Source organism: Xenopus tropicalis, chromosome 6 (genome assembly GCF_000004195.4).
Source record: "Xenopus tropicalis strain Nigerian chromosome 6, UCB_Xtro_10.0, whole genome shotgun sequence".
NCBI lineage: Eukaryota > Metazoa > Chordata > Amphibia > Anura > Pipidae > Xenopus > Xenopus tropicalis.
The window spans coordinates 87,228,425-87,254,990 of record NC_030682.2 but is presented as its reverse complement, the minus strand read 5'-3'; the positions used below and the strand labels follow the sequence as shown (position 1 = coordinate 87,254,990).

Here is a 26,566-nt window from a genome sequence, read left to right as displayed (position 1 = left end):
CCATAGGGATTGTATATCTACAATTAAAACAGCGCCAAAGTAAAAATGAAATACTGGCACATAAAAAAATAAATACTGACATGTTGCCTTTTCTTTTATAAATAGAACCACTGCTTTAATGTGTCCGACAAATGTTTTATGGGAGAACTAAAGATTAACTAAATAACTAGGGCAGAAATGCTTCACATTATGTTTTGGGCTTCTGTACCAGCCCAAAGGAACCAAAGCCCTTTAGCAGGGGAGATCTGTGCCCCCAAAAGATACCCCCAGTAGCTCCCCATGTTCTTTTCTGCTGATTCACTGCTAATGCTCTGTGCTGCTGTCACTTACTGAGCTTAGGGACTGACTCGTGATATACTGTGTATATATATATATATAGAATATTATTTTTGCATGGCAGCTCTGAAACCAGTGCAATTAGCATTAGAAATTAATAATCAGCCCTGTAGCATCAGCTTAAATGACAGGCCAAGCTCATTTTCTGCTTGATAATTTGCGATGGCTCCTAAACTTAGCTTCTTAATAGCTGTCCAGAGCTCACTGAGCATGTGAATGTCACTTCTAACAAAATCCAAGATGGGGAGCACCTATGGCAGCCTGGATCATTACTATTATAGAGATAGAGCTGCGAATCAGCAAATATTTGGTGCTGAAGTAGTGTATGATTCTGCCACAAGCTAAACTTCTGCACATATAGTTTTTGTTTAGCAATTTTCCAATCATCTGCCATATCAGTTAATCATTTAGAGAAGGAACCCATTTAGCAAATGGAGTCTACAGCAACAGGTTCAAAATTTGCTATAGTTTAGCAGCCAATCCGTTGTTTTCCAACCGCACTTTTCCAGTAAAAGCTTCCTGTTGGCGAGTTGGCTTAGTTTTTAAACATGCTATTACATTACAATTTAAAAACCATTTGCTTTGCTATTGTACAATTTTATAAAACCTTGGTTCTAATTTTTTTTTTAATCAAACATGAGACATTTGAAATAAGAACACAGCATTTTAAATATATTTTAACATAATTATTTTAGTTTGTACGCACTCGTATTGTAAATGTTAATGCTAATGATGTGATTTTTGGTGGCAATATTAATCTATATATCTAATGTTCGGAAATGCAAAATATGTGGGCATAGAAATAGTGTTCATTTTTTGCTTTATGTACTGTTGCTTCTTTAATTATGTATTTCCCGTTTTCAAATATTAGGGAATCATTTCTCAATTGCTCCATGCATTAAGTCTCTGTATACAAAGGCTTTGGTGTGCCATTTGTATAATTCTAAATCTTTTCTGGCTGCAGCTCACAGCTGCTAAGCAGATTCTTCTTCCAGAAACACCTGTTTTCATGTGAAACAAAAGCTCCCATTATAGCTACAGCATGTTTCACATATGCTACTTTTCTCTTCTCTCTGCATTTATTTTTCAAGTTTCATATGACACAGCTGCCTGGGCTTTAAAGTTATATGCTATTTATAAACTTTAATGTCTTGACTTACAGTAGCCCTGTTTTAACTTGTACCCCATTAAGTTACGTAACAAAAAATCGCCTTAATATTGAATTTGTAAATAAAATGACAATCTAAGCATTAACTAAATCATCATTAACTACATAGAGTACTATATACAAGTTTCACCCTAGTTAACATACGGTTTGATACCACCCTATTTACCAATTTGGTGCAGACACTCAGTGCAACATAGAACTGATTTCTTTTTTTTTTAGGCAGTCAGTATTCTTTGTGCTTGTATATTATTGTTTATGGCTGACCATCACCTAATTAATTTACTGAAGAACTGCTAAAATACATTTTGGGAAGGGGACTCCCCATCCTAGTGTAGCTTTATTTTTCTGTACATCCTATAGGAAGACCTAGGGTGCTGTCTGTGTAATGACAGGACTTATACTTTGAGTACGTGCGCTGTGTCGCGTATATACGCATTCGCACCGCACTTCAGCATTCCCTGGTCATCATTTGACGGCGGAATGAAAAAGTCTGGCCACCCCTGCTCTAGGGTGACCATTCTTTTTCCCATCTGCGCAGTGCAGACTTTTTTTTGTACACCTCAAGACAAAGCAAGTACAGGTATGGGACCTGTTATCTAGAATGCTTGTAATGTGGGGTTTTCCAGATAAGGGATCTCTATACCTTAAGTCTGCTTAAAAATAATGTAAACCTTTATTAAACCCACTATTGTTTTGCCTCCAGTAAGGATTTATTATATCTTTCTTGGGATCAAGTACAATGTACTGTTTTATTATTACAAAGAAAAAGGAAATAATTTTTAAAAATTAGAATTATTTGCTTATCATTGAGTCTATGGGAGATGGCCTTTCTGTAATTCAAAACTTTCTGAATAATGGATCCCATACCTGTCCTTTTATTTTTCATCCCATTTACTTGTCCACATCTTTCAACTTTAAAAGGTCTCACTTCAGTTTCTCCTCTTCTGCAAGACTCCACAGAGGCATGTGATAGAGATAAAGAACTGTAGGAGGTCAAAAACTCAGGGTGTGACAGAGGGCTAAATGAAGTCCATAAGGGTATTGCAAAAAAGGGAGGTGGGAAGTGTTTTATACTTGAGAACAGAACACTGGATGAGTAGGATTAAGGTGTAAATGACTTAATGGCTGCTTTGCTCTCTGTTCTGATGGGGGTTGACATGCAAACTAACAGCTGACCAAAGAGCCTATATGAATAGAAATGAAGACTGGTTCACTGCAACATAAACATTGATGCCTCAGCTGTGGTTAAATACAAATTTGTAGGATAAATGAGATGTAGCCTATCTTTATGTTGCAGGTGTCTGGAGTGCATAAAATCAGACAATATTATAGAGGGCATAAAACCCTTCGGTAGCAGTTGTGAAAATGTATTTTTATATCTGAGTGCTTGCGTAATTGTGTCTTCTGCACATTAATCTTTAACTGAGTTGTTAGAGAGGGTCTTGGAGTTAACAAAAAAACCCAAAGTTCCTAATGCCCTCTGGCAGCTTTTGGGTTGGGAAGAAGTACTCTACTGCCTACAGCTTTCTCTCTGCAGGACCTATGGCAATTTCCTCTGCTAGGACTAGTGATGAGTAATTTTTTTTGCCAGGCATGGATTCACAGCAAATGTTCACATTTCGGCATTGGCGAAAAGATTTGCAAAACTTTGGCGAAAATTTGCCACAATTTGCCACTAGCTAGGATCAGATCAATACAGCCCAGAGTATAGTTAATTGCAGACAAATAACATGCATAAACCTTAAAAAGCAATATCCATCCATGTAATTTTAAGCAGCTTTCCAGTATACACATATATGTTAGCATTTTTAAAAATATTTTTAAATGTAACTGCTATTGGAAGCAGTATCCATCAGCTTTTACAGCTCTTGAGTCCTAAAACAGTGTTTCAAGTCAGCTGATAAAAGCTCTAAAAAAGAGACCGGATTCATGTTACATAAATGGATAAGAAAACACCATTTTCAACTGCATTTACATTTAAAACAATTGAATATGGTCAGTTAATACATTTTCTTATTAGAGATCCCTTTAAACTTCCACTTTTTTGTATACATAATAGTTATAGGGTTAAAGTTGAAATCAGAAGTTGGCATTTCTGCCTGTAGATTTTATTCAGAGTGGCAGAGAGTAGCATACTGTAGATGATGGGCACACACTTCCTAAGAAAGAAAAATGTGACCGCAAACAGATGTTTCAAATCAAATCTACTTTGTGTTTTTGTGTACATTTTAAAAGTAAATATATCCTCAGTAAAATCTTTCTCTCTCGTTTCTCACTGCTATAATACAGAAATATGAATATTTATATATTGGCATTGCTGTTCATTTATATGAATGTTTGGCTTGTCTGTACAGGGCATGAAATATCTCTGCATTCCAGCCTCAGATTCACCAAGTCAGAACTTGTAAGTCATTTATTTGATACATAATGAGTGTTTTGAATAAATAGTTTAGAAAAATATATTTTTTAAATTACAGGGATTGTTTGTTTTAATAAATATGTCGGTTTTAAAATGAATTATGATTGTGTGTTTATGTTGGTAAGTGGTAAGTTTTTATCTCAAGCCTTCTTGACTTTTAGTTATTTGTGAGGCTTTGTGAGCTGATGTACATCATAACCAACAAATTATTGCCAAATATTTAACCTGCCTTCAGTTAGCCCATGTCTGATAATCGACCTGTACCCCTTGTACAATTTTTAGTCTCTAGAAGACAACTATTTCCCCTTTTACAGCCTATGGTACAGTAATGACCACAACCATTTTAAAGGGGGATGCAAACCTTCCATAAGTTTGACTCTTTTGCTTCCTCTAGCTATCCAAAATAGGCATTCCAACCTTAATTGCGGATCCAGTCAGAATCATCCTTAGTTCTATGTCATTCATTATTAAAAAAAAAAAAAAAAAAAAAAAAAAGCCATATGGGCAGATATAGAGCTCTATATATGTTCATATGTTAATACCTTTTGATGACTATCATATAAAATGCAACAAAGTGAGCTGAGTGTAAACATGGCAAGGCTTATTGGAAGATCCTTTTGCATAAATCGGGTAAAAAAAAAACTTTAATTGTTCAGTGTCATGTTTAGAATCCCACTTTATTGATGCTGGAGTACAGCTGACATCATGCTTTAACCATTGATAAGTTGCTGAGAACGAAAGAGGCCAACAACATTTGCAATGAATATTACCATTACTCAGCAAATCCAGACACATGGTCATTATGATAATATGATTTTGGCACCTGCCATTTAATTGCACTGCTCATCTAATAATGATCTTTCTTTCTTTGTATATTTTTGTATTTACCTTTCTACTAAATGCACACATTAACAAATAGTTCTTTAGTAAGAACTATATACAGTACATATACAATATTGTAATTTGTTTAAAGTTAAAATAATGTATTTTGAAAGTTGCAAAGCAGCTCCACTGAATCTGTTGGAACCTGAAGACTACAGCACACATTAATCTTAATACGGTTTCTGCCTTCCTTTCTAGGATACAGCATTTTAAGGACAGCATAGCATTTATACACGAATGCCGGCTAAAGGGGGAAGGCTGCCTTGTTCACTGGTTTGTACATTGACACTTGAAGTATATTAATACGTAAATATTATGAAAATGTATGTGTATATAACAACCTTCAACACTTTGGGGGGTTGCATTGGCCTGCAGGCCTCCAGTTAGAGACACCTGGACTAGAGGATCTATCTGTAATACTGACTTGCTGTTGTCTGAAGGCATAATAATAATTTCATGCCATAATAATATGCCACAGCTGTAATTCCCCATCAAAACAGTAGTCTCTTAATGTGCATACGTAATGGCATAGGCCCTGCCCCTATCACACTGAACAACTATTACATAATCTTTATCCTCCAAAAGTAGCATGGTTCTTACTTGCAGGGTATTTGTTCCAGAACTAAGATACAACTATCAGTGCACCAATGTTGACACAAATTAGTACCGATTTCACTCAAGTTGTGATGGATTTGCAGCTTACCAATGTTACCCGCTAAAGGATGTTATTCTAAGGTTTCCCAGCAATTCAGTACATAATTTATGAAAAAAGCTTGGACAGCAACGCTGGTGAAGCTGCAAGTTGGTAGGGGCAAATGATCAATCAATCCCTAATTTTTATTCTCATTTAAGCCCTTTTTGCTTGCGTTTATATTGGATTTTAGAAGACATTGCAAGTTGTTAAACATTCCTCTTGTACTGGGCCATATATCTTAGTCAGTGACTAGTAAGCAACCAAGAGACCAGCTTTCAATCACTGTTTGAATACAAAGTTTAATTCTGACATACAGTTTTGATCTGTTCTACTTATCAGTTTGGCTGGAGTCTCCAGAAGTGTAACATTAGTAGTAGCCTATGTTATGACAGTCACAGATTTTGGATGGGAAGATGCTTTGTCTGCCGTGAGAGGAGCAAGGACATGCGCCAACCCAAATATGGGCTTCCAGAAGCAGCTTGAGGACTTTGGAAAACATGATGTCTACCAGGTAAGTGATGGTTATACAGTACAGGTATGGGACCTGTTATCTAGAATGCTTGGGACCAAGGGTATTCCGAATAAGGATCTCCATACATTAAGTCTACTAAAAAATCAATAAAACATTAATTAAACCCAATAGGATTGCTTTGCATCCAATAAGGATCAATTTTATTTTAGTTGTGATCGAGTACAAGGTACTGGTTTATTATTAAAGAGAAAAAGGAAATCAATTTTAAAAATCTAAATTATTCTATTAAAATGGAGTCTATAGGAGACAGGCTTTCTGTAATTCGGAGCTTTCTGAATAACCGATCCCATACCTGTACAACAGAATCTGATAATTCCAACATTGCAGAGACATACCGGTAGATGTTTATTAGGGTTTTCTTGAAGACTGATACTTAATATTCTTTAAAAATTGGCAAATTGGCATTGAGCAGTTGAAGTCTTCTTTCATCAGAAAAAAGTTATTTCAGTCTTTATTAGGGCTTGCATCGTTGCACTGCTTGGAATTCATGTTTTAATGCTGACTCATTTTTACTAGTGCAGAAAAGCTGCTTTAGGTCAGAAATAGTAAAAAAAAAATGCTTTCCTGTCTTTGCCACTAGAAAGAACATTTGCACAGTGATCTCTTACCATCCCCATCAGCCCACATTTTTAATTTGCATATATAAATGCAGTAAATATGCACAAAAATCAATCATAATACAGTCTAAAAATGTTACAAGCTCTTTTTTTGCCCTCAAATTAATGAAGAGAATTTCCATCCTATTTTTTTTGCCTGATCACATTGAAGAGCTTGCAGATGGTGATTCAAGATAAATGTAGTTACTATGAATATTTGCTTTTTAGCAAAACACTGAATTATTATTACTGTATATTCTACAATGCCTTACAGTACAAGTTGTACTCATCAAATAAAACAATTACATACAAATACTGACCAGTACTAGCCGTTATTTATTAGCATTTTTATTCTATTTTAATTTTAATAAATAAATTTAATAAATAGATTTATATAAATAGATTTATTCTATGTATGCATTAAACAGACTTACTGCTAATTCATCCAGTGTATACAGTGCCTATGAAAAGTAACCAGTTTTCATATTTTTTATTGTCATTAAAAATTGAATAACAGGGAATTTTATTTATTTATTTTTTGATATCACTAGAAAAATATTTTTTCTATGAATTCTGCAAAGTGATGTAATTGAAATACAATGTAAAAACACAAAATAACTTTTTGCTGAACTTAAGTGAACTGAATATACACCACCTTCAGTATGTCACACCTTTATCAAGAGTGGTGCAACCGATTCTGTGTGTACTCAAGGGGTTTCAAGTGATTGTAGTGTAAATACACATATATCTGGAAGTTTCAATGTCTGTGAGTAAATCAAAAGAACACTACATGTAAAGGTGATTGAATAGCACAACCCTAAGGTTATGAAAACAAGAACATTTCACTCAGTATCCCTTGGAATACAGTTACATCATTCATGAAGAAATGGAAGAGTATGGCACAGCTTTAAATCTGCTAAGAACACTCCTTCCACCAAATTGAGTGACTGTGGAAGAAGAAGACTAGTGAGAAAGTCCACCAATTTACCGATGAAAACTCTAAATGAAGGCGTAACAATCCTCGGTGGCTGGGATTGAAGAGACTAGCAATACAAAAACTGCCCAGGTTCTTCATTAATAGCTTTATGGGAGAATGGCATAAATAATGCCACTGTTAACTAAATGTCACACGACATCTGTCTTGCAAATTACCAGAGGGTACATGGAAGTCTCTAAAGTCATCTGGAAAAACGTACTATAGTGTGATGAAACCAAAACTGAACTTTCTGGTTACTAGATTAAACTCAATGCTTGGCATAAGCCAAACATTGCACATTGTCATAAACACACCATCCCCATCGTTGACACTGGTAGCAGGGTCATGCTGTTGGAATCTTCTCTATAGCAGACCCTGGAAGGCTTATAAAGGTAGAGGGTAAGTGAAATCTTGGAGGAAAACCTGATGCAGTGTGCAAGAAACCTGAGCCTTTGGAGACAATTCATCTTTGAGCAATACAATGAGCCCAAGTATGAAGCCAAAACTACATAAGAATAGCTTAGAAACAGAAATGTTAATGCCCTGGAATGACCAAGTCAGAGTCCAGATCTCAATTCAATAGAGAATTTGTGGCTGAAAGTGTAAAACAATCTCCATGCAACCCGACAGAGCTTAAGCAGTTTTGCAAAGAGCTATGGGTAATTGCAATGTCCAGATGTTCAAAGCTGCTAGAGACCTATCCATACAGACTCAAGCCTGTAATTCCTACCAAAGGTGCTTCTATTAAATACTCAAAGGGGGTGTATACTTATGCAGTCAGTCATTTTGTGTTTTTTAATTATTTTAGATGACTTTGCAGAGATCAGTTTTTACTTTGGTGTGAAAGAGTTTGGAAGGTAGCAAGTATTTGGCAAAGTGTACCAGCTCTTGGCTTTCGCTAAACCATATACAATTACAACGCAAAAATCAAATGTTATTACTTTAATATAATAATGAGACATATATGAGCAAATAATATTTGCCTTAGTTATTGTTAATAATATTGATTTTAATTGCAGAAATTGTTTTGGGATGTGTACATAGTATTTTTTTTTTCCCCCCCAGTTCAGGACGTGGCTGAAAGAAACTTATGGGGAGAATCCTTTTAACGATAAAGATGATGCAAAACAGCTACTTGACAAACATAAACAGCAGGAAGCGGCAGAATCCCAAAGTGCCACAAGTTCTGGAAGGCAGTGGAGTAGCCACCTTACGTCTCTTTCATCCATGTCTTATAGCAACTACACTACAGAGACTTAATAAGTCTGTATTGTCATTGCAGAATATGTCACTACTTAAAGACCATAAGCAGAGACCTTGTTGGTGTTGGGCATTAGTTGTGATGAAGAGCGTAAATATGCCTTGATGAATCAGAATTCTGCTCTTAAGATTACAGTATTCTCTCCCTTTGTTGTTGAGAAAATGGGTTAATTCAGCTACTTTTGTATTTTTTGGCATCTTGGCAATTTATATGGTATGATTACACAAATTAGCCCCTTAGAAATTTTTTAAAGATGAGCACTGTTGTTATTTTATTTGCTATACTTTAGCCTTTACCACATAGTTTTAACTTTTCTACCTCAGAATGCCATTGTTTCTATAGCTACATTAGTTCCCACCAACTGCGCCCTTAACCCATGACAAAGGGATCTGCTCCAATCACAGCATTGCTGGACTTCCTCAGGTAGTGTATATACACGGAACACAGTCGCATCAGGTGTTTCTGTAATCTCTGAGACCAACATCAAATTACCAAGGTGCCATAACATGCTCAGGTAAATTACATTAGAATGTTTTAATTGCTTCTTTGAAAGCTGTGTGGAGCATTTAGCATTTGCTATATGTAAAGTTGCTATTAATTACTTTATAACTGAATTACTATTAAGACATAAAGTTGGAGAGAGAGAGAAAGAGAGAGACTATGGCAAATGCCACTTTCTGACCATATTAAAATTTAGTAAAGAAAAAGCAAAGTTGTGTTTAACTATTGACAGTTTGTATACCATCATTTTCTTAATCCATTCAAATAGGTATTTATATAAATGTAATGTTAAAGAGCATGCTTGAATAATGGCATATTTATTTTGCATTACACTGAGTAATATGAGTGAAAAGTAACTGTAACACTCTGGCCCTGGTGGTTATCTGCAAGGCCACTGAAAGTAACATCCTGGCATTTCCTGCTCCTGAATTCCCTTAGGCACCTGCCTCATTCCAGTGCTGGTTCACTGTGTCCTCCTCCGGCTGTACCTAAAAAAGTGGAACCTGGCAGGTCGCACAAATGCATGTACAGTTTGTCATATGTGGTGTCAACATTTTTAATAAGTGACACATTTTACTCTTTTTGATGCAGCCCTAAATCTGGACTATAGACAGAACATTTACCAGTATATCCTATACCGCTACTACTACTAAAGAATTTCCATGTATTATACAACTTTGTATGCTGTACATATGTATGCAGTGGTAAAATCTTTATGAGAATACAAAGAAAACATGTTATAAATGTTCCTAATTAAAAGGAAATTACTGCCTGCCAGGTCTGTTCATTTAACTGAATATTATTTACTATGTATTTGTCACAACCTAACTGCTGCTATTGTTGTTATGCACCATTTTAATACTGACTGACACCATAAGTTCACTTCAGTGCATTCACATCCATCTTTATTTTGCTGTAGTTGGTATTAATAAAATGTTATATACTATTAAATAGTCTTTTTTTATCCAGTAACTGCACTGGCTATCTTACATATGGGTCCAGTATGGGCATGCTCCTGTTTAGCAATCACTGCCATGGAGCCTGGGACTTGAAATAAGATGGACAAACATGTGGATACCAACCATGCCTGTCAGGACATCTACTTTTTACCATCAATTAGTATTAGGACTCATTGATGAGTGCAAAGCACTAACATCTGCACAAAACGCATCAGTTAATAGAGCTTCTCCAGCAGAATCCTGCATTAAAATCGGTTTTTGAAAAGGGCAAACAGATTTAAATTTAGAAATTTCATATGGGCCTAGCCATAATCTTCATTTCCCAGGGTGCCACAGCCATGTGATTTTGGCTCTGATAATCTTTAGTCACTCTTTACTGCTGCGCTGCAAGTTGAAGTAATATCACCCCCCTCCCTCCCCCCAGCAGCCGATTAGCAAAACAATGGGAAGGGAGCAAGATAGCAGCTCCCTGACACCTGTATTGCTAAAAGTGGTAGATATCAGAATTGCACTTAATGGCAGTGGCACACAGGGAGATTAGTCTATTCTGATATCTGATATAGTTGGCAAACATGGAAATTTGACTTTCCATTTATAGTTTCCAAATAAACTGCTAGGTTTTGGGAGTGTTGCAGGAAACCTAAAAACAAAAACCTAGAAAGACATGGAGAATATACAAACTCCATGCAGGTAGCATCCTGGAATTAATCTCCGGGCTAACCACTGAACCCCCATGCTGTCTGTCTAAATGTAATTTATTATTGAAAGAGGGCTGCAGCCATGAAGCCTGATTCTGTTGTCTGTGGACACTTTAGTTTCCTTAAAGCCATAAGAAAGTGCAGACATCAGCTCTCGACACATCAATCAGCTGTCAGAAGGTATGCCTAACATAACCATTCCACTTTAAGGAGATCACTGCTCAAGCACAACAGAACTACTGTTGTTTGTCCGTGACTCAGTTTGATTGATGTTTTTCTCCAGCTGGAATATCCTTAAATTCTAGCCAAGGGAGTGGAATAAGAATGTTGTCATTGGAATGTGTTGTATGTATTCCCTTCATTCCGCAGCTGCAAACATTTACATACTTGACCCATAGACACAAGTCCCCCAGTTTTCCCCCTTGGTTCTGAAAACTGGTGGAGGCAGGCAGCCAGGTAACAAAAAAGTTTAAGCATGTAGCATGATATAAACAGTTATATTTTGAGACAATTTATAATTAGGCTTTATTTTTGTTTGTGTTTTAATTACTTAGCTTTTTGGTTTTTTTTGCCAAAATAATCAAAATATCTAAAATAAATTTAGACTAATTGAAAACTTGCAATGAATAGGACATAAGCCATTGCATATCCATATAAAAAATACCCAAAAAACAGGCTATTACTTCTTTATAGATCTGCCTAAGAAACCCTTATTTCTTATTTAATAAAAACATCCCATAAAATATATGGATTTTAAGTGCTATGGTTTTGCATGTTCTTAGTTGTTACATTGCTTAAATGGAAGGGAGAATAATGTCCCCTGTGACACATGCCTCCGGTTGCTCTGTCATTTGTAGCAGGGCTGTGCAAACTAAACATTCTGATACCCAGTTTATTTTTAGCAGTCTGTGTAATACTCAGAACCCACCTACCCCCCTTCCCTGTCTGATAGAGGACTCTCAAGCTTCTGAACTGGCCTCCCGTACATTTTTGAGCATGCCTGTGTGGCCGCAAAGGTCCAAAACTAGTATATATGTTCAATACTTGCAGCTTTTGCGTCTGTGTCATTATTACTGACCCCAGTACTTTTGCAATACCTGGAGCCCCCCAGCCCTAATTCAGGCTCTGTTAAGCTAACACTCCGCACATTGTACCAACTTTTAATATAATGTGATGGGATTTATGTTGCATTTGTGCATACATTCATTTCTCTGCACTCCACCATTGCTTGTGTGCACTGGTATCACCTGAAAATAAGAAGAATATTTTATAAAACTGGCAGAGAACACAATCTGCAAAAAAATGATGATTTATTTGTTCGTACAATTTAAAATGTTGTATATTTTATATGAATGTGACCTAAAACATCATCTTATTTTCAAACAAGTCCTTAAAGTAGATAAAGAAAACATAGTTAAACAACTGAAAGAAAAATTATTTTATTTCATCATGTATTAATTGAAAAAAAGATCCAATAACATCTGCATGTGGCAAAAGTTAGTGAATTGTGCTCTCTGCATTTGGTGTGACCCCCTTGTGCAGAAATAACTGCAACTAAATGTTTGCAGTAACTATTGATCTGTCCTGCACGTCCACTCAGAGGGATTTTATCCCATTCCTCCATACAGAACAGCTTCAGCTCTTGGATGTTGGTCGGTTTACTCACATTAATCAGTCGCTTTAGGTCTTTCAACAACATTTCAATGTTGCCATTGAAATTGGTTGGAATGTGTATGCCATTCCAACCGGCGATTTACATTCTAGCTGGTGGGATGGCATATCGGGGAGATTTGTCGCGCGGTGACTAATTTCCCCATTTGTCACAGCCTTTAACCATTCTTTGATTGGATCTCTTGTGTTTTTAGGATGGTTGTCTTACTGCATGACCCACTGTCTCTTGTGATTCAGTTCATGGACAGATGTCTCAAGATTTTCCTTTAGAATTCTCTGATAAAGTTCAGAATTCATTGTTTCATCAATGATGGCAAGCCACCCAGGCCCAGATGCAGCAAAACAGGCCCAAACCAGAACACTTCCACCACCATGTTTCACAGATGGGATATGGTTCTTATGCTGGAATGCATTTAAGCCAAAAAAAATTATTTTGGCTTTGTCAAAAATGAGCACCTACTTTGAGGCCACTTGGAACAACAGCTAAGGGGTTGGTGAGGAACTTGTTGCTCACCAGCCACTGGTTGGGGGTCACTGCTCTACGGTATACTTATTGTTCCAAGTCAAGAAGTTTATCAACTTATGTGCAGTGTAAGACTAGGGCACCAAGGACCCCCAGCTGGAGCCCTAAAGCTGGTATCTCCATATTTGAGAGGTTCATTGTTTACATGTAACTGATTAATACAGCCTAGAAGGCACTGTGTTTTTACCCTCTAGATGTCCATTCACCTAAGTCTGTGGGAAGCTATAAATTCATAGAGACATCACTGCAACCAGAGTGGCATCTTCCAAAAAGACATTCAGGACTAATTCTATGTGAGCAGCCCAGGTTATATGGCTGTTTGAGGAATCTAATCACTCCCATTTACACTGAGCAAATTCTTCCTGAGAACCCCCCTTGCCACCCTGTATAATTAACAGCCTCCCTGGGTTCTCCTGCTTATCTGTTGCAATAAACTTGGCCTCAGTCATTTTCCTGACCCCGTCACAGACTCCTAACTAAAGAGTTAATGCTTTATGCTCCATACATAGCAATGGGCTCCATGGCAAAATGGGCAGTCTGACACTGCATTATGTTTATGGCATCATTTTATCATAATCAGCCTTGGAAAATACATTCCAATTCCTCCTATAGTATATGGAAAAGATGGACGGTACTGCTCTTCAACACAGGTTCTTATACCTGCCCTCAGGACACACCAACCACCTACTGGATTAGTAATCTTCCAATCAAAAAGTTGCATTACTCTAAATCATTTGAAAAATTCTAGTACAGAGCTATATAGATATAATATACCTATGAACTATAAATTTTTCATGAGGATAGTGACACATTTACATTTTGGAAAATTTGTTGTGTCACAAGTCCGTGATGATTAACTCCTTGAGCGCTACTATTTGCATAACCAATGACAGATGTAACCCCAGATGTTCAGTCATGTGAAGACAAGAACACAAGTTTATTCAGACTCAGGATATAAATATACAGACCGTTACAATGTTCTTTTCTTTGGTCAACTGATTAAGCTTAAAGCACTGTCTTTAAATGCAGGAGGGTTTTTACCAGCAGAGAAAATATATTTGTCAGCATTGGGTTTTGTAGCACAGTATAAATGCAGTTGAGCATTTCCAACTTATACATATACAGTTTGTTGCTGCTTTTTGACTTTTCTAAAAAGTTCTATTAGGGGGAACAATATAGTAAAAAAATTGAGTCGGATGGAGCTTGTCATGAAACACAGGTTTACCATGCGCCAAAGCCACTAGGATGTAAATGTTTTCAATACACAAAATTTAGCTCTGAAATAAGACCCGTTTGATGGCTCCTTACTCTGCCTATAGAAACACTGAAAAAAACAGCAGATTATGTTTATTTTGTGCTGGTTACAGGCTCAGCCACTAGTTACATATGCATAGGCCCTATACCAGGGGTGGGCAAACTACGGCCCGCGGGCCACATCCGTCCCGTTTACCTTTTCAATCCAGCCCGCAGACTCCTGATTGGTTGCGCCCCGTGCGTGCGTGTGACGTCAGAACGCACGGGGCGCAACCGTATAAAACTTCAGATGCAGCGGGAGCCGTGGGACTGACACAGCCGGAGGAGGCAGGAGGTCGCTGAAGGATGGAGCCTGGAGTCAAAGGAAGCTGTAGGTCGCTGGGGGGGGAGAGCTGGTGGGAGGATGTTGAGGAGGATGATGGGAAGAATGCTGGGGGGAGCTGCAGGATGCTGAGTAGGATGCTGAGGGGGGAGCTGAAGGATGCTGGGGCGGAGCTGAAGGATGCTGGGGGGAACTGCAGGATGCTGGGGAGTGGAACTGGAGGATGCTGGGGGTGAGCTGAAGGATGCTGGGGTGGGGAGCTGCAGGATGCTGGGTGGGAGCTGAGAGGCCCCGTGATTTCTAATGGTGGCCCTGGGCATAACGCTGGTCCGGCCCGGGCCGTCTGTAAATCAATGTGGCCCCTGAGCCAAAAAGTTTGCCCACCCCTGCCCTATACCAAGCTATGGCTGCACAGGGGGGGGGGGGCAGAGAGGCTGGCAGCAGCTTCAGGCTAAAGGTTACCTGGAAATGCCACTGCCAATACTGTGTATGCAACATGGACAAAAGGCTAACACCAACTCTAGTTGTCCAGTGTGTGAGATGGTTGTCAGACAACCAAGACAACAAGATTAGAAACATATAAGAACAATAATGTAATAATTATTGCAATGATTCTGGTTTTAGTGAGTTATTTATAAATGTAATTACTGTTCTGACTTTTTTTCCCAACACTGCTGGTTCTGACTACATGTACCACTCAAATGTTGCAGCTCTTCTACATCCAAGACACTGTGTCATTACTCACAGACCAGTTAATGGCAGAACATGCAAGGCATAGTGGGAGTGTTAGTTGTAAGTAAAAGTAGATTATTTTATACAAACATATTAAAGGACCACATGAGAAACTCTTGAGACCATTGTCATTTAATGTGTAATATATTAATACAAAACAGGGAATAGTTCAATAGAACGGAGCCCCATTTTCCTTCAAAAAGTAAGGCTGTGGCTCTTTTGCCATATTTTTGTAGAGGCATTGACTAAACATATGTCTCCAGGGTGAAAATGGTCCTGATTTGTTTTTTTTTGTAAACATTAAGTTCTCATCTCACTAAACAGTAACATAAACTAAGGTTCCAGAAAGTCCAGAGTGAACCACCCTAATGGCATAGGGTTATTTGACATGTCAGCAAAGTATATGACTGAGGAAAACACGAACAAGGTGGTTTCTATGTATAGGGTTAGCACACTTCTCTAGCCAACTCCAGGGCTGGTTGTTAACACAGCGTTCCTCGATGAGAACAAGTTACTAAACAATGCCCTACATGTCTCTTGTATGTCACTGCTTCAGCTTTGTAATACACATTTGTAATATTGTCACCAAGCCAAACTATATGCTTGCATTTGCTGCATGTCAGTATTTTATTCACATATTTCCATTTTATGCAAAAGTACTGGTGGTGGGAAATTTGTGTAGAAATTACCTAGCTAGCTGGGGGTGCTTAAATAGTAGGCTAGCATTCTTTTAGATTTCCTCTTTATTTCTCATTGGTGCTTGTGACCCACTTATAGTTCTTCTATATTCAGCATGACGAGAACACACCCACATACAACTTAGAGGAAAATCTGCTTTATGCCATAGATGACAACAGGGTATTAAGCTCATTTTGTAAAATAATAGAATTGAATTTTTTGCTGAAAGTGATGTTGTCCATTTTATCTCATAGCATACAAGTCAAAATCTAAATATGGGTCTGACAGTAGGGGAATTCAGGGTGCTTTGTTTATTCATATTCACTTTATGTGTTCAATGTATGTGATTTCCCTCACAACAGTTTTATACAGCACTAAATATTTAAATGGAAATATAACTGAATTGTCTTATTGACATACACTACCTAAAAAGAAAACATTTAAAGCATAACTAAAACCACAAATGTACATTCTCAAGGTACGACAGCCAAAATGGCTAGAATTCCGCTCAGTTTAATTCACTTCTCTCATGTTGCATCTAGCTTTATTACTGCACAACTTCCTTTGTCCATGACTGGAGCATGGTCAGATCTGCTAGCAGCTTCCTCGGCTCAGAACTGCATTTGTGCAGAATAAAGCATATGTGACAGAAAAAAATAAGCCCTACTCTGTCTCAGGGCCAAAAAGAGACCATGACAGTGAATATGTTGGTGATTTCAAGAGAAATCTTTTAAAGCAGCAGAATGCACTTACAAACCATCACTCTTTTATATGGTATATAATAAAATCCACAATGTATTTCTATATTATTAGACTATGATTTATACCAGGGGTGGGCAAACTTTTTGGCTCAGGGGCCACATTGACTTACAGACGGCCTGGGCCGGGCCGGACCAGCGTTATGCCCAGGGCCGCCATTAGAAATCACGGGGCCTCTAAGCTCCCACCCAGCATCCTGCAGCTCCCCACCCCAGCATCCTTCAGCTCACCCCCAGCATCCCACCCAGAATCCTCCAGTTCCACTCCCCAGCATCCTTCAGCTCCGCCCCAGCATCCTTCAGCTCCCCCCTCAGCAACCTACTCAGCATCCTGCAGCTCCCCCCAGCGTTCTTCCCATCATCCTCCTCAACACCTTCCCCACCAGCTCTCCCCCCCCCCCCCCCAGCGACCTACAGCTTCCTTTGGCTCCATGCTCCATCCTCCAGCGACCTCCTGCCTCCTCCGGCTGTGTCAGTCCCCCGGCTCCCGCTGCATCTGAAGTTTTATACGGTTGCGCCCCGTTCGTTCTGACGTCACGCGCACGGGGCGCAACCAATCAGGAGTCTGCGGGCCGGATTAAAAAGGTAAATGGGCCGGATGTGGCCCGCGGGCCGTAGTTTGCCCACCCCTGGTTTATACCAAGCCTGTATGCTTTCTGATATAGCAACAGACCGATTTGCAAGGCTCCATGGATTGTTGGCGTCTTTTATCCATAAACTGTTATTAATTATATCTTAGTTGGGACCAAGTACTGCTCTGTTTTATTATTACAGGGATAAAGTATAAGTACAGTATAAGAGTAAATATGAGTATATGTAAACTTGCAGGATGCACCATAGACATTTTCTTTATTTAAGATGTGCCCATTTCAGTATACAAAACATACAGTAAATCATAAAAGTAAATCCTGCCCTCTGGGCGCTACCTTCACACGTTAGATGAGTTCCCTTACTAAACTGGGCCCCTTGTGAATTACCAGTAGAAAAACACAAATATTTGGGGCCACCCTTGTACTGACAACAAGCCTCCTGGCTTTCCTCTCAGTTTCCCAGAAACTCACTCTCTTGGGCATTTGTCAAAGCTCCCTCTTCTCCTTGCAGTGGCAGGCAGCACCCCCAGCATAGCCATGTATGGATATGCTACCTCTTCACAAAGTGTCCCCAGCCCATAGTGGGAACTAAGGTTTTACTTCCAGTTGTAGCTCAATGCACCAATAATTTGTGTCCATTTTTGTGCAGCTGCATTCATAAATGAGCCCTACTGAGTTTGATAGTGGTGAGTGTGACCCACAGTAATATGAGTGCATTGTTTAACAAAATCAAAAAGCCTTTACACATTAAATGAAATAGACACGCAGCAGAATTGCCCAACATTTTGGTTGCGTTCATGTGATTAAGAATGGATGTAACAATGTGTCTATAAATTGAAAGGTAGTAACTTAATAACTGCAGCAATAGATTAAACCAAAACAAACAACAAAAGTGCATGTGTTAATGTTCTTTCATAATGACATGAATTACCCCTCATTAATGTACATGATATATAAGTATTTATACAAAAAAATATGAAATCTTATAAAGGACAGAGGAAGCAGACACACTTGGGTGCCCACATTATATAACTGTGTTTTTTTTTTATACTTTCATTATGTAAATCTTTTTATTTCTAGGAAAACTAACAAATACATGACTGAATATCTACAGGGGTATGTACAAATAAGAGCAAGGTTTCCCTGTTATTAATATTTCATTATTATGCACATATATTTATCAAGCGCCAACATATTCTGCAGTGCTGTAAGATAAATGGGTTTCATACATTGGACATACAGAGTTACATACAAAGCAACCAATAATCCATACAAGAGGTGACAAGGTTATGCTAAACTAAATAAGGTTAAGCTTCCCTAAATAAATGTGTTTTGAATGCAGGAAGATTGGGAGAAAATGGGTGCAGCCCTTGCAAAGTCTTGAATGCGTGTGTGTGAGTTGGTAATATGAGAGGAGTTAAGGAACTGGTCAGTAGAGGAGCGTAACAAGCAAGTTGTAGAGATATCTAGAGATATGCTCGGAAATGTAGGGTGGGGCAGAGTTATGAACTGCTTCGTATGTGAGAGTCATTGGAAGACCCTCATTGGCATGGCAGAGGATGAGTGATTGCTGGATGAGTGATTATGGACAGGAGAGATTCCAGTGATCAATGCATGATATGATGAGAGAGTGAATACAAATTTTGGAAGCATCCTGGTTGATAAACTGTGGTATTTTGGAAATATTTCTTACGTGAAAGTGACAAAATTTGTATAAAGTGACTGGATATGAGAAGTGAAGGACAGGGCAGAATTGAGACACTGAACCTGGGCAAATGGGCTGATAGTGGCATTGTTAACCATGAGAGATACTTCTGGGGTGATATGGGTGTTGGATGTGGGAAATAGAACTAATTCTGTCTTAGAGAGGTTATTTTTTGGTAGTGTTGGGAAATCTGAGTAGAGATAGCAGACAGAAAGAGATAAACCATATAAGTTGATTAGTTTGCCAAGGGAGGAAGTATAGACAGAAAATAATAAGGGGCCCAGGACAGAGCCTTGAGGAGCCCCAACAGAAAGAGGTAAGGTAAAAGATGATGCTCCATTGAAAGAGCGATTCATAAGGTAAGATGAAAACCAGAACCAGGCAGTGTCACAAAGGGCAAGAGAATGGAGACACTGGATGAGTCTAAAACCAGATTGTAGGGGATCCAGCAGGTCACTGTCAGAAAGAAATAGTGTTAGTCGGTTGTAAAATAGGCGCTTGAGTAGTTTACAGATGAAAGGAAGCGATCGAAAGAAGGTTCAAGTGCATGCTTCAGTTGGGAGGGAAAGATTACAGTAGAAAGGGAGAGATTAAAAAATGAGTTAAGTCTTAAGATGAGAAGAAGCCAAAAGTTTTGAGACTTTCTCTTCAGTTACAGGGGAAACGTAGCAAAGAAGAGACTGGGTAGTGTGGAGGGAGGGAGGTGAATGGCTAGAAGGATTAAGTTGTGTGATGTCACTGCTGATGGTGTCAATTTTGTTTTTAAAGTGCTCGGCAATAACTTGAGCACTGAATGAAGCACACGGAGGGGGTGGGGAAGGGGACAGCAGAGACTTAAAGGTGAGAAAAGTTGTGCAGGTTTTTTAGAGAGACAGTTAACAAGTGAAATAAAGTAGGTTTGTTTAGCTTGGCAGAGGTATTATAGAAAATCGGAGCAGATTTGTAGCTGCAGATGTCGGACCGGGATTTGCACCAGCGATTCTCACGTGTACACAAATGTTGTTGGAGGGCATTGCTATGTGTGCTACGGTTGAAGCTGTTTGGGTTTGATATGTTTTGTCTTTGTCTTTGCAGGAGCAAGCTCATTAAGGTCAGTGGTGAGTGTGTTATACAGAGGCAGCCAGATTAGGACAGGAGATAATTGAGATATAAGAGTAACCCATATGAAAATTGATGATTGGATGCTGTGAATTACAGGAATGGAAAAAACTTTACCTGTGTAACCCCTTTATTTCAATTTAGTTCAATTTTTATCACTGATACCCACCTTTCTATATAAACATATTTCTATAAAACTATATATGTATGGATAAGTAGTAAAAAGAACAACTTAAGTATTGATCCAGTCCTAGTGGATGGTTTAGGGTATTTTGATATCTTGGTGGTAACTTCTATACTGGTGCCCCTGAGGAAACCTGTGTTATAGGCAAAATGTTCATTGGGCCAACATTTTTGGGATTTGTGGACTTTGTAGAGTCTCTTACTATGTGGTTATTATTCTTCTATTGCCAGCATTTTCACACTGGCAGGGCCATACTTTTTGTTTCCAAGTACTCCGAGTTATGATATTGATTGTAGTTTGGGACATAAGCCTCTATCTAAAAAGTACAAACTGTTTATTGTGGAGAGTTCATGATCAGTTACTTTCATAGGCATGTTAGGTTTCCCTATCGTCTTCCCTACTGCCTGCCCTGCCATTTGCTGCATGTGTGTGCCATACTCTGCCTGCCCTATGCTGCCTGTGTGTGCCATACTCTGCCTGCCCTATGCTGCCTGTGTGTGCCATACTCTACCTGACCTACCCTGCCTGTGTGTGCCTTACTCTGCCTGCCCTACCCTGCCTGTGTGTGCCATACTCTGCCTGCCCTATGCTGCCTGTGTGTGCCATACTCTGCCTGCCCTATGCTGCCTGTGTGTGCCATACTCTGCCTGTCCTGTGCTGCCTATGTGTGCCATACTCTGCCTGCCCTACCCTGCCTGTGTGTGCCATACTCTACCTGCCCTATGCTGCCTGTGTGTGCCATACTCTGCCTGTCCTATGCTGCCTGTGTGTACCATACTCTGCCTGCCCTACCCTGTCTGTGTGTGCCATACTCTGCCTGCCCTATGCTGCCTGTGTATGCTATACTCTGCCTGCCCTATGCTGCCTGTAGCAGGTGAACCTGGTTGGGGTTTGTTTTGGGAGTTTGTAAGTATTCAGAAATAGTTGTTAGTAGGCCCCTAAGGGGAGCAGAAGCCATATGGATTTAAGGGTATGTCTTAATAATAAACTTCTTTCACGTATGAGTGAAAAGAAGGGTGATATCCCTGCAGTAAACACCAATTATTTGTTTTTTTGTGTGTGTGCTACCACCTTTAATGTAGGTATGGTCTTAAAAGCTCTTTTGATAACATGGGTGTGGTTCAAAGTGGGTGTGGTTTAAAAAAGGGAAGTGGTCAAAGCTGGCTTCCGTTATGAACCCTCCACTGTGTAGTCCAGAAAAATTCCGGCCCTCACAGAAGTTAGACTCATTAGCACTCATTAACAAAATGGAAGAATTCACTTACAGAAATGACACCATGTATGCATATGTATGTATGTATATCTGTATTTATAAAGCACTACTTATGTAAGCAGCGCTGTACAGTAGAATACATTCAAACAGGGGGTTTTTAAGACAATAGATAAATACAAAGTATAACAATAAATACAGATAAATACAAGATAAGTACAGTTGCAACAAGTTAAGAGTCAAAGACACAAGAGGATGGGGGTCTCTGGCCCATAGGGCTTACAATCCATGTGCAAATTTACAGGGAATAGCCTGTCTGGGAGTTAGCTGGGATATTACAAACAATATAAACTAGTAGTAGTAAAGGTTTCTTAGATGGCTCTGCAGCAGTAAGATGAGGTGGTCTCCCTAGGTACCATTTGGTTGCCACTCCTACAGTATGCCACTATAGATCACAATATTTAATATGTATGATACTCTAAATAATCAAGTGATATATATATATATATATATATATATATGTGCTGTCTGTACATTTACAAAATGAGAAAACCTTTCAGAGCAGTGAGATTTAACAAATCAATATAAACAATATAAATTCTGTTCAGAATACTTAATATATGCTGAATCTCCCACTTTGCTAAGGGGCAGCATTACATGTAAATAATAAATAAGTCATTTTTTAACTTTTTATATTTAATTGAATGGTTTATATATTATGAGCTGTTCAATGAAAAAAAAAACATTGTATAGGAAAGAATTGTTATTGTTTTTTACAGAGATTATACATCATTCTTTACCCCAGTGGAGCTTACAGTCTAAAGCCTGCCAGTTAACCTGCCTGTTCATCAAAATTTGGGAGGAAATCAAGTAACCCAAAGGAAACCCACACAAAACTATATAAGTGGGCATAATAAAACATTTTATAATATTGTAGTTTTTTCCTGGCCTACAGTGCACATGGAACACAAAAAAACATTTTAAATGGTTCCCTGTACCTCGCATAGTACACTTTCAGAAAAAAATTACTTCACCGGGCTCTCTATTTATTTCCTTTTCAAATATCAGTAAATGGGAAATAGCAGAGAAACAAGAAAAGACAATTTGAAACTATGAGACTGAAAGGATTCTACTGACTGGAAATCAGACCTCAATGCTGAACTTTCATTTACAATATAAACATTACAGGAGGTAAAGTAAGCTTGTAAAAGTAATAATATATTTCTTGAACACATAATGATACATCTTCATTGTTTCAGTTTGCAAATGTCATCACCATTGTGAAAGTTGTAAGAAACCTTACTCTTTCATGCAATAGCCTTTTCTGTAGTATAGGAAATAATCAGGTACACCTCAGAAGATGCTGAAAATAAGCCAACACTACTCACTATGTCATACCTGGAGAACATCCCCAAATTGTGGAGATCACAGACTATTTAGTTCTGGTTATTTTTAGCATGTTGTGAGTTCAGTCTGCTTATTTTTATGCAGCTGGTTCCTTATGCTAGGTTTCCTTGTAGCAGCTCTTTGAGGAACATGGAGTCATAGATACATGTGATTTTGAATATGTGTGAAATTACGTGATGTGACTTATTTGCTAAATGTCAGGTATAAAGAAGAGCCTCCAAGTTTTGCCTTCATTAAAAACTTCCTCAAGGAGTATCAGTGGGAGATATTCAGAGCCTGGACAGGTTGAACAGTTAAATACATTTGCTGGTGCTTATTAACCAGCACTGGTCACATTTGTGCTATGAAAGTTACACATAATGTCCAGGCATACACAGGTTATTCAGAAAAATCCAAAAATGTCATATTTGGTACATCCTTAATCATAGTTAATTTTATGAAAGCTAATTGATTCATACTTATGGGTTACTGGGTGTTAATAAGCTCAGCACATTCCTAAAAAACAACTTTGCATAACAACTGATGCATAAGAAAAAAAAAATAAGATACTGCAAAGATGAAAACCATCTATATTTCTTATCTGAAAACCTTTCTTTGCTGCTGGTTAACCAGTTTCAGAATGCCTAAGAGTTTCATGAGAAACCTAACTGATTCAACGCTTCATTGCTCCCATGATTTATTGAGCTCTAGCTTCTGTTGTAGAAAAGGGGCATTTACCTTGAGACAAAATATTAATTAATAACGGAATTTTAGCCCTTTATGAGTTGAAAATAGCATAGCAAAGAAAATTAACAGCAAATCGTTTACTGATTCCAGCTCTAGTTCAAGATTTTAACAAATTAACTTCTGTTAAATTTTGTTCTTTATTTTAAATGCATGTACATTACCTATATTATTTATATTCATTCATATCATAGATATTTGAAATAATCACTTTTCTAGTGCAGATAGATATCAGAATATAATATACAAGAGCTATGAATTTCCTATATATATATATATATATATATATATAAAACTTGTAGATCCAGCACTCCCAAGCGTAGCCAATAGACCCGGGTGCTACCAATTCAGCATAAATAGATAAATATTCAAATGTAGATTGGTGCACACCGGGTATCATTTAAAATATAGCTTTTATTAAATAATTAATACATCATAGGAGAGACCAATGTGGGCCCCGGCTCTTGTGGGCCCCGGCGGCCCAGACCCGACCCTTACCTACGCTCCCCCTGCCCGACCGCTCCTGCCCCGACGCGTTAAATTACGTGTGTTTGGGGGAGGACGTCAGGGGAGGGGCCCTTAGAGGGAGGTCAGGGGGGCCCCTGCAAGGGGGTGGGGAGGAGGGAATTAGGGGACATGGCCGGCGGGGGCACCTGCAGGGCCCCTTGGGCGGAAACCCAGGTGGGCCCTTCACCCCCCAGTCCGACCCTGATGCAGAAGGTGAAGTTTATGTTCCCCGGGGAACATTTTTTATCCTGGGGGATAAATAAACTTCACCACTCACAGGTCTTATTTTTTCATTAAGACCTGAGAGTGCAGCATCTGTCCTATCTACAATACTGACTTACATACTGCACCCAGGCATTCCTAGCTCCAATATTACGTGAGTGCCTGCTTTGCACTTGTTCTATATATATATATATATATATATATATATATATATGGTGCTAAGTGATGTCAGCAGTTATAATGATGTAATTTGTGTTGCATGACCTGCTATAAAAAATAATGTATTTTTAATTATGAGAATATTAGAAGTCATCTCTGAGTTCTTTGACCTTGATATGGTCATTGGAATAAGAGATAACTTATAATATCACTATATTTTAAAAAAGAAGGCACATTTATGTAAACAAAAATGCCCCAGAGGAAAGTAGCATCAATCCATGGAGCTTTGCCTTAAGAAATTATAATATAATGTTTTTAATTAATGTATGGTCAAGACATAGTGAGTTCTAAATGTGTGCGAGAAAACAGTGCCAGTGGCTCCTCCAGTTTTGTTGTAAAGCAAAGTCATTTACCAGTTAATAAATAATTAGGTTTGAGTGATTATCCCAATTTTTACTCACAAGTGGGCTTTGGATACAAAAGCATTTTCACTTCTTTACCCCAAACTGCATCATTCCATCCTGGGCACCTGTTTGTTCTGCAGTTCAAACTGTGCAAAAACATAGAAGATTTTACATCCACTAATGTCTGTGCACTAGTTTCACAATCACTTGGGTTTTATTGTTTATGGTTACAGAAGGTTAGAAACACAGAGCCCTTACCACAGTTCTGAGTGAATCATTCATATTCATCAGCCCATTGCCTATCCACAGTAAATCCAGCAAACATATCTCACAGGAGATGCAAATATATATATATATATATTTATATAAAATGATGGTGGAAAGCGTGCACTCACGTCTACTCAGATCAAAAGTATGCCTGGGAGCAGTATAACAATTATTGCAACATAGTAGAAACAAATGCCGCACTCACAAGACAAAAAAAAAAAAAAAAAAAAAAAAAAAAAAAATATATATATATATATATATATATATCAGTGTATTTGAGTATGTGGCTGTACAGTGTGATTCCCACCATTGTTTCCAGAAATGCAGTTTTCAGTAGCATTCCTACATCATCTGTTACTGTAACCCAGCACCGGGTGGCTTGCTGCCTATAGATTCCCAAGCCACTTTGCTACATTCAGTTGCCTTTTTCTTTACTGAAAAATCAATCATGCCAGCCACTTTATCAGTGAGTGCCCAAGAGCCAATATGATAGTCTGTGTAAAGTTGCCCCTTTAGTCATGATAGCACACTGCTTGATCCCTGGAGCACCCTGGAACTGGTGGAAAGCCTGACTGAAGCCAACTGACGTGCCACTGCCATTAATGTGTCTGTATTTCAGTGAGGAGGAGCTGTACATGAATCTCTTCACATATAAATCTTGTAAAAAAATGTCTTTTGTATTTTAAGTGGTGACTAATCTAAAACAAAGTTTAAGGTAAGAGGACAACAATCTATTTATTTTCTTCTTATGGTGACAGGCCATAATAAACATTTATCAGCTGTTTAACATGCAACCTCACAAAGGGGGCTGCTGGAATTCTCAAAGCAGAACAACACTTCCAGGAAGTGCCAGCTATATCAAAGTTAGCTTCCTGCTCTACATCCAAAAGTAGAAAGAAGTAATCAAAATATGATGATTATTTGGTTCTTTTCCTTATTTACCTACACTTTCATATTCCCTTCTGTAACTTTCTTCTTACCCTTATTCTTTTCTTTCTCTCCTAATTTGTTATATACAATGTCTTTTATTTTTGTTATTATGTAAAAACTTGTGAAAAAAACAATAAAAAGTTACAAAAGAAAAAAGTAATCAAATCCAGTTTTATTTTCTTTAGATTCCCAGCATATCT

At 38.3% G+C, this 26,566-nt stretch overlaps 1 protein-coding gene across 2 annotated transcripts in view; it reads left to right on the top strand.

The window, feature by feature from the left end:
* The window catches only part of dusp22 (dual specificity phosphatase 22), a 51,455-nt gene extending 41,131 nt beyond the window's left edge, over positions 1-10,324 (top strand). Inside the window, exons 4-7 of one of the 2 annotated variants that reach the window (XM_012964578.3) lie at positions 3,859-3,908; positions 5,004-5,078; positions 5,839-6,010; positions 8,669-10,324. In XM_012964578.3, the coding sequence (XP_012820032.1) occupies positions 3,859-3,908; positions 5,004-5,078; positions 5,839-6,010; positions 8,669-8,863 (492 nt within the window). In that variant the 3' untranslated portion in view covers positions 8,864-10,324. 2 annotated transcript variants of the gene reach the window in all.
* Positions 10,325-26,566: the final 16,242 nt, after the last annotated feature.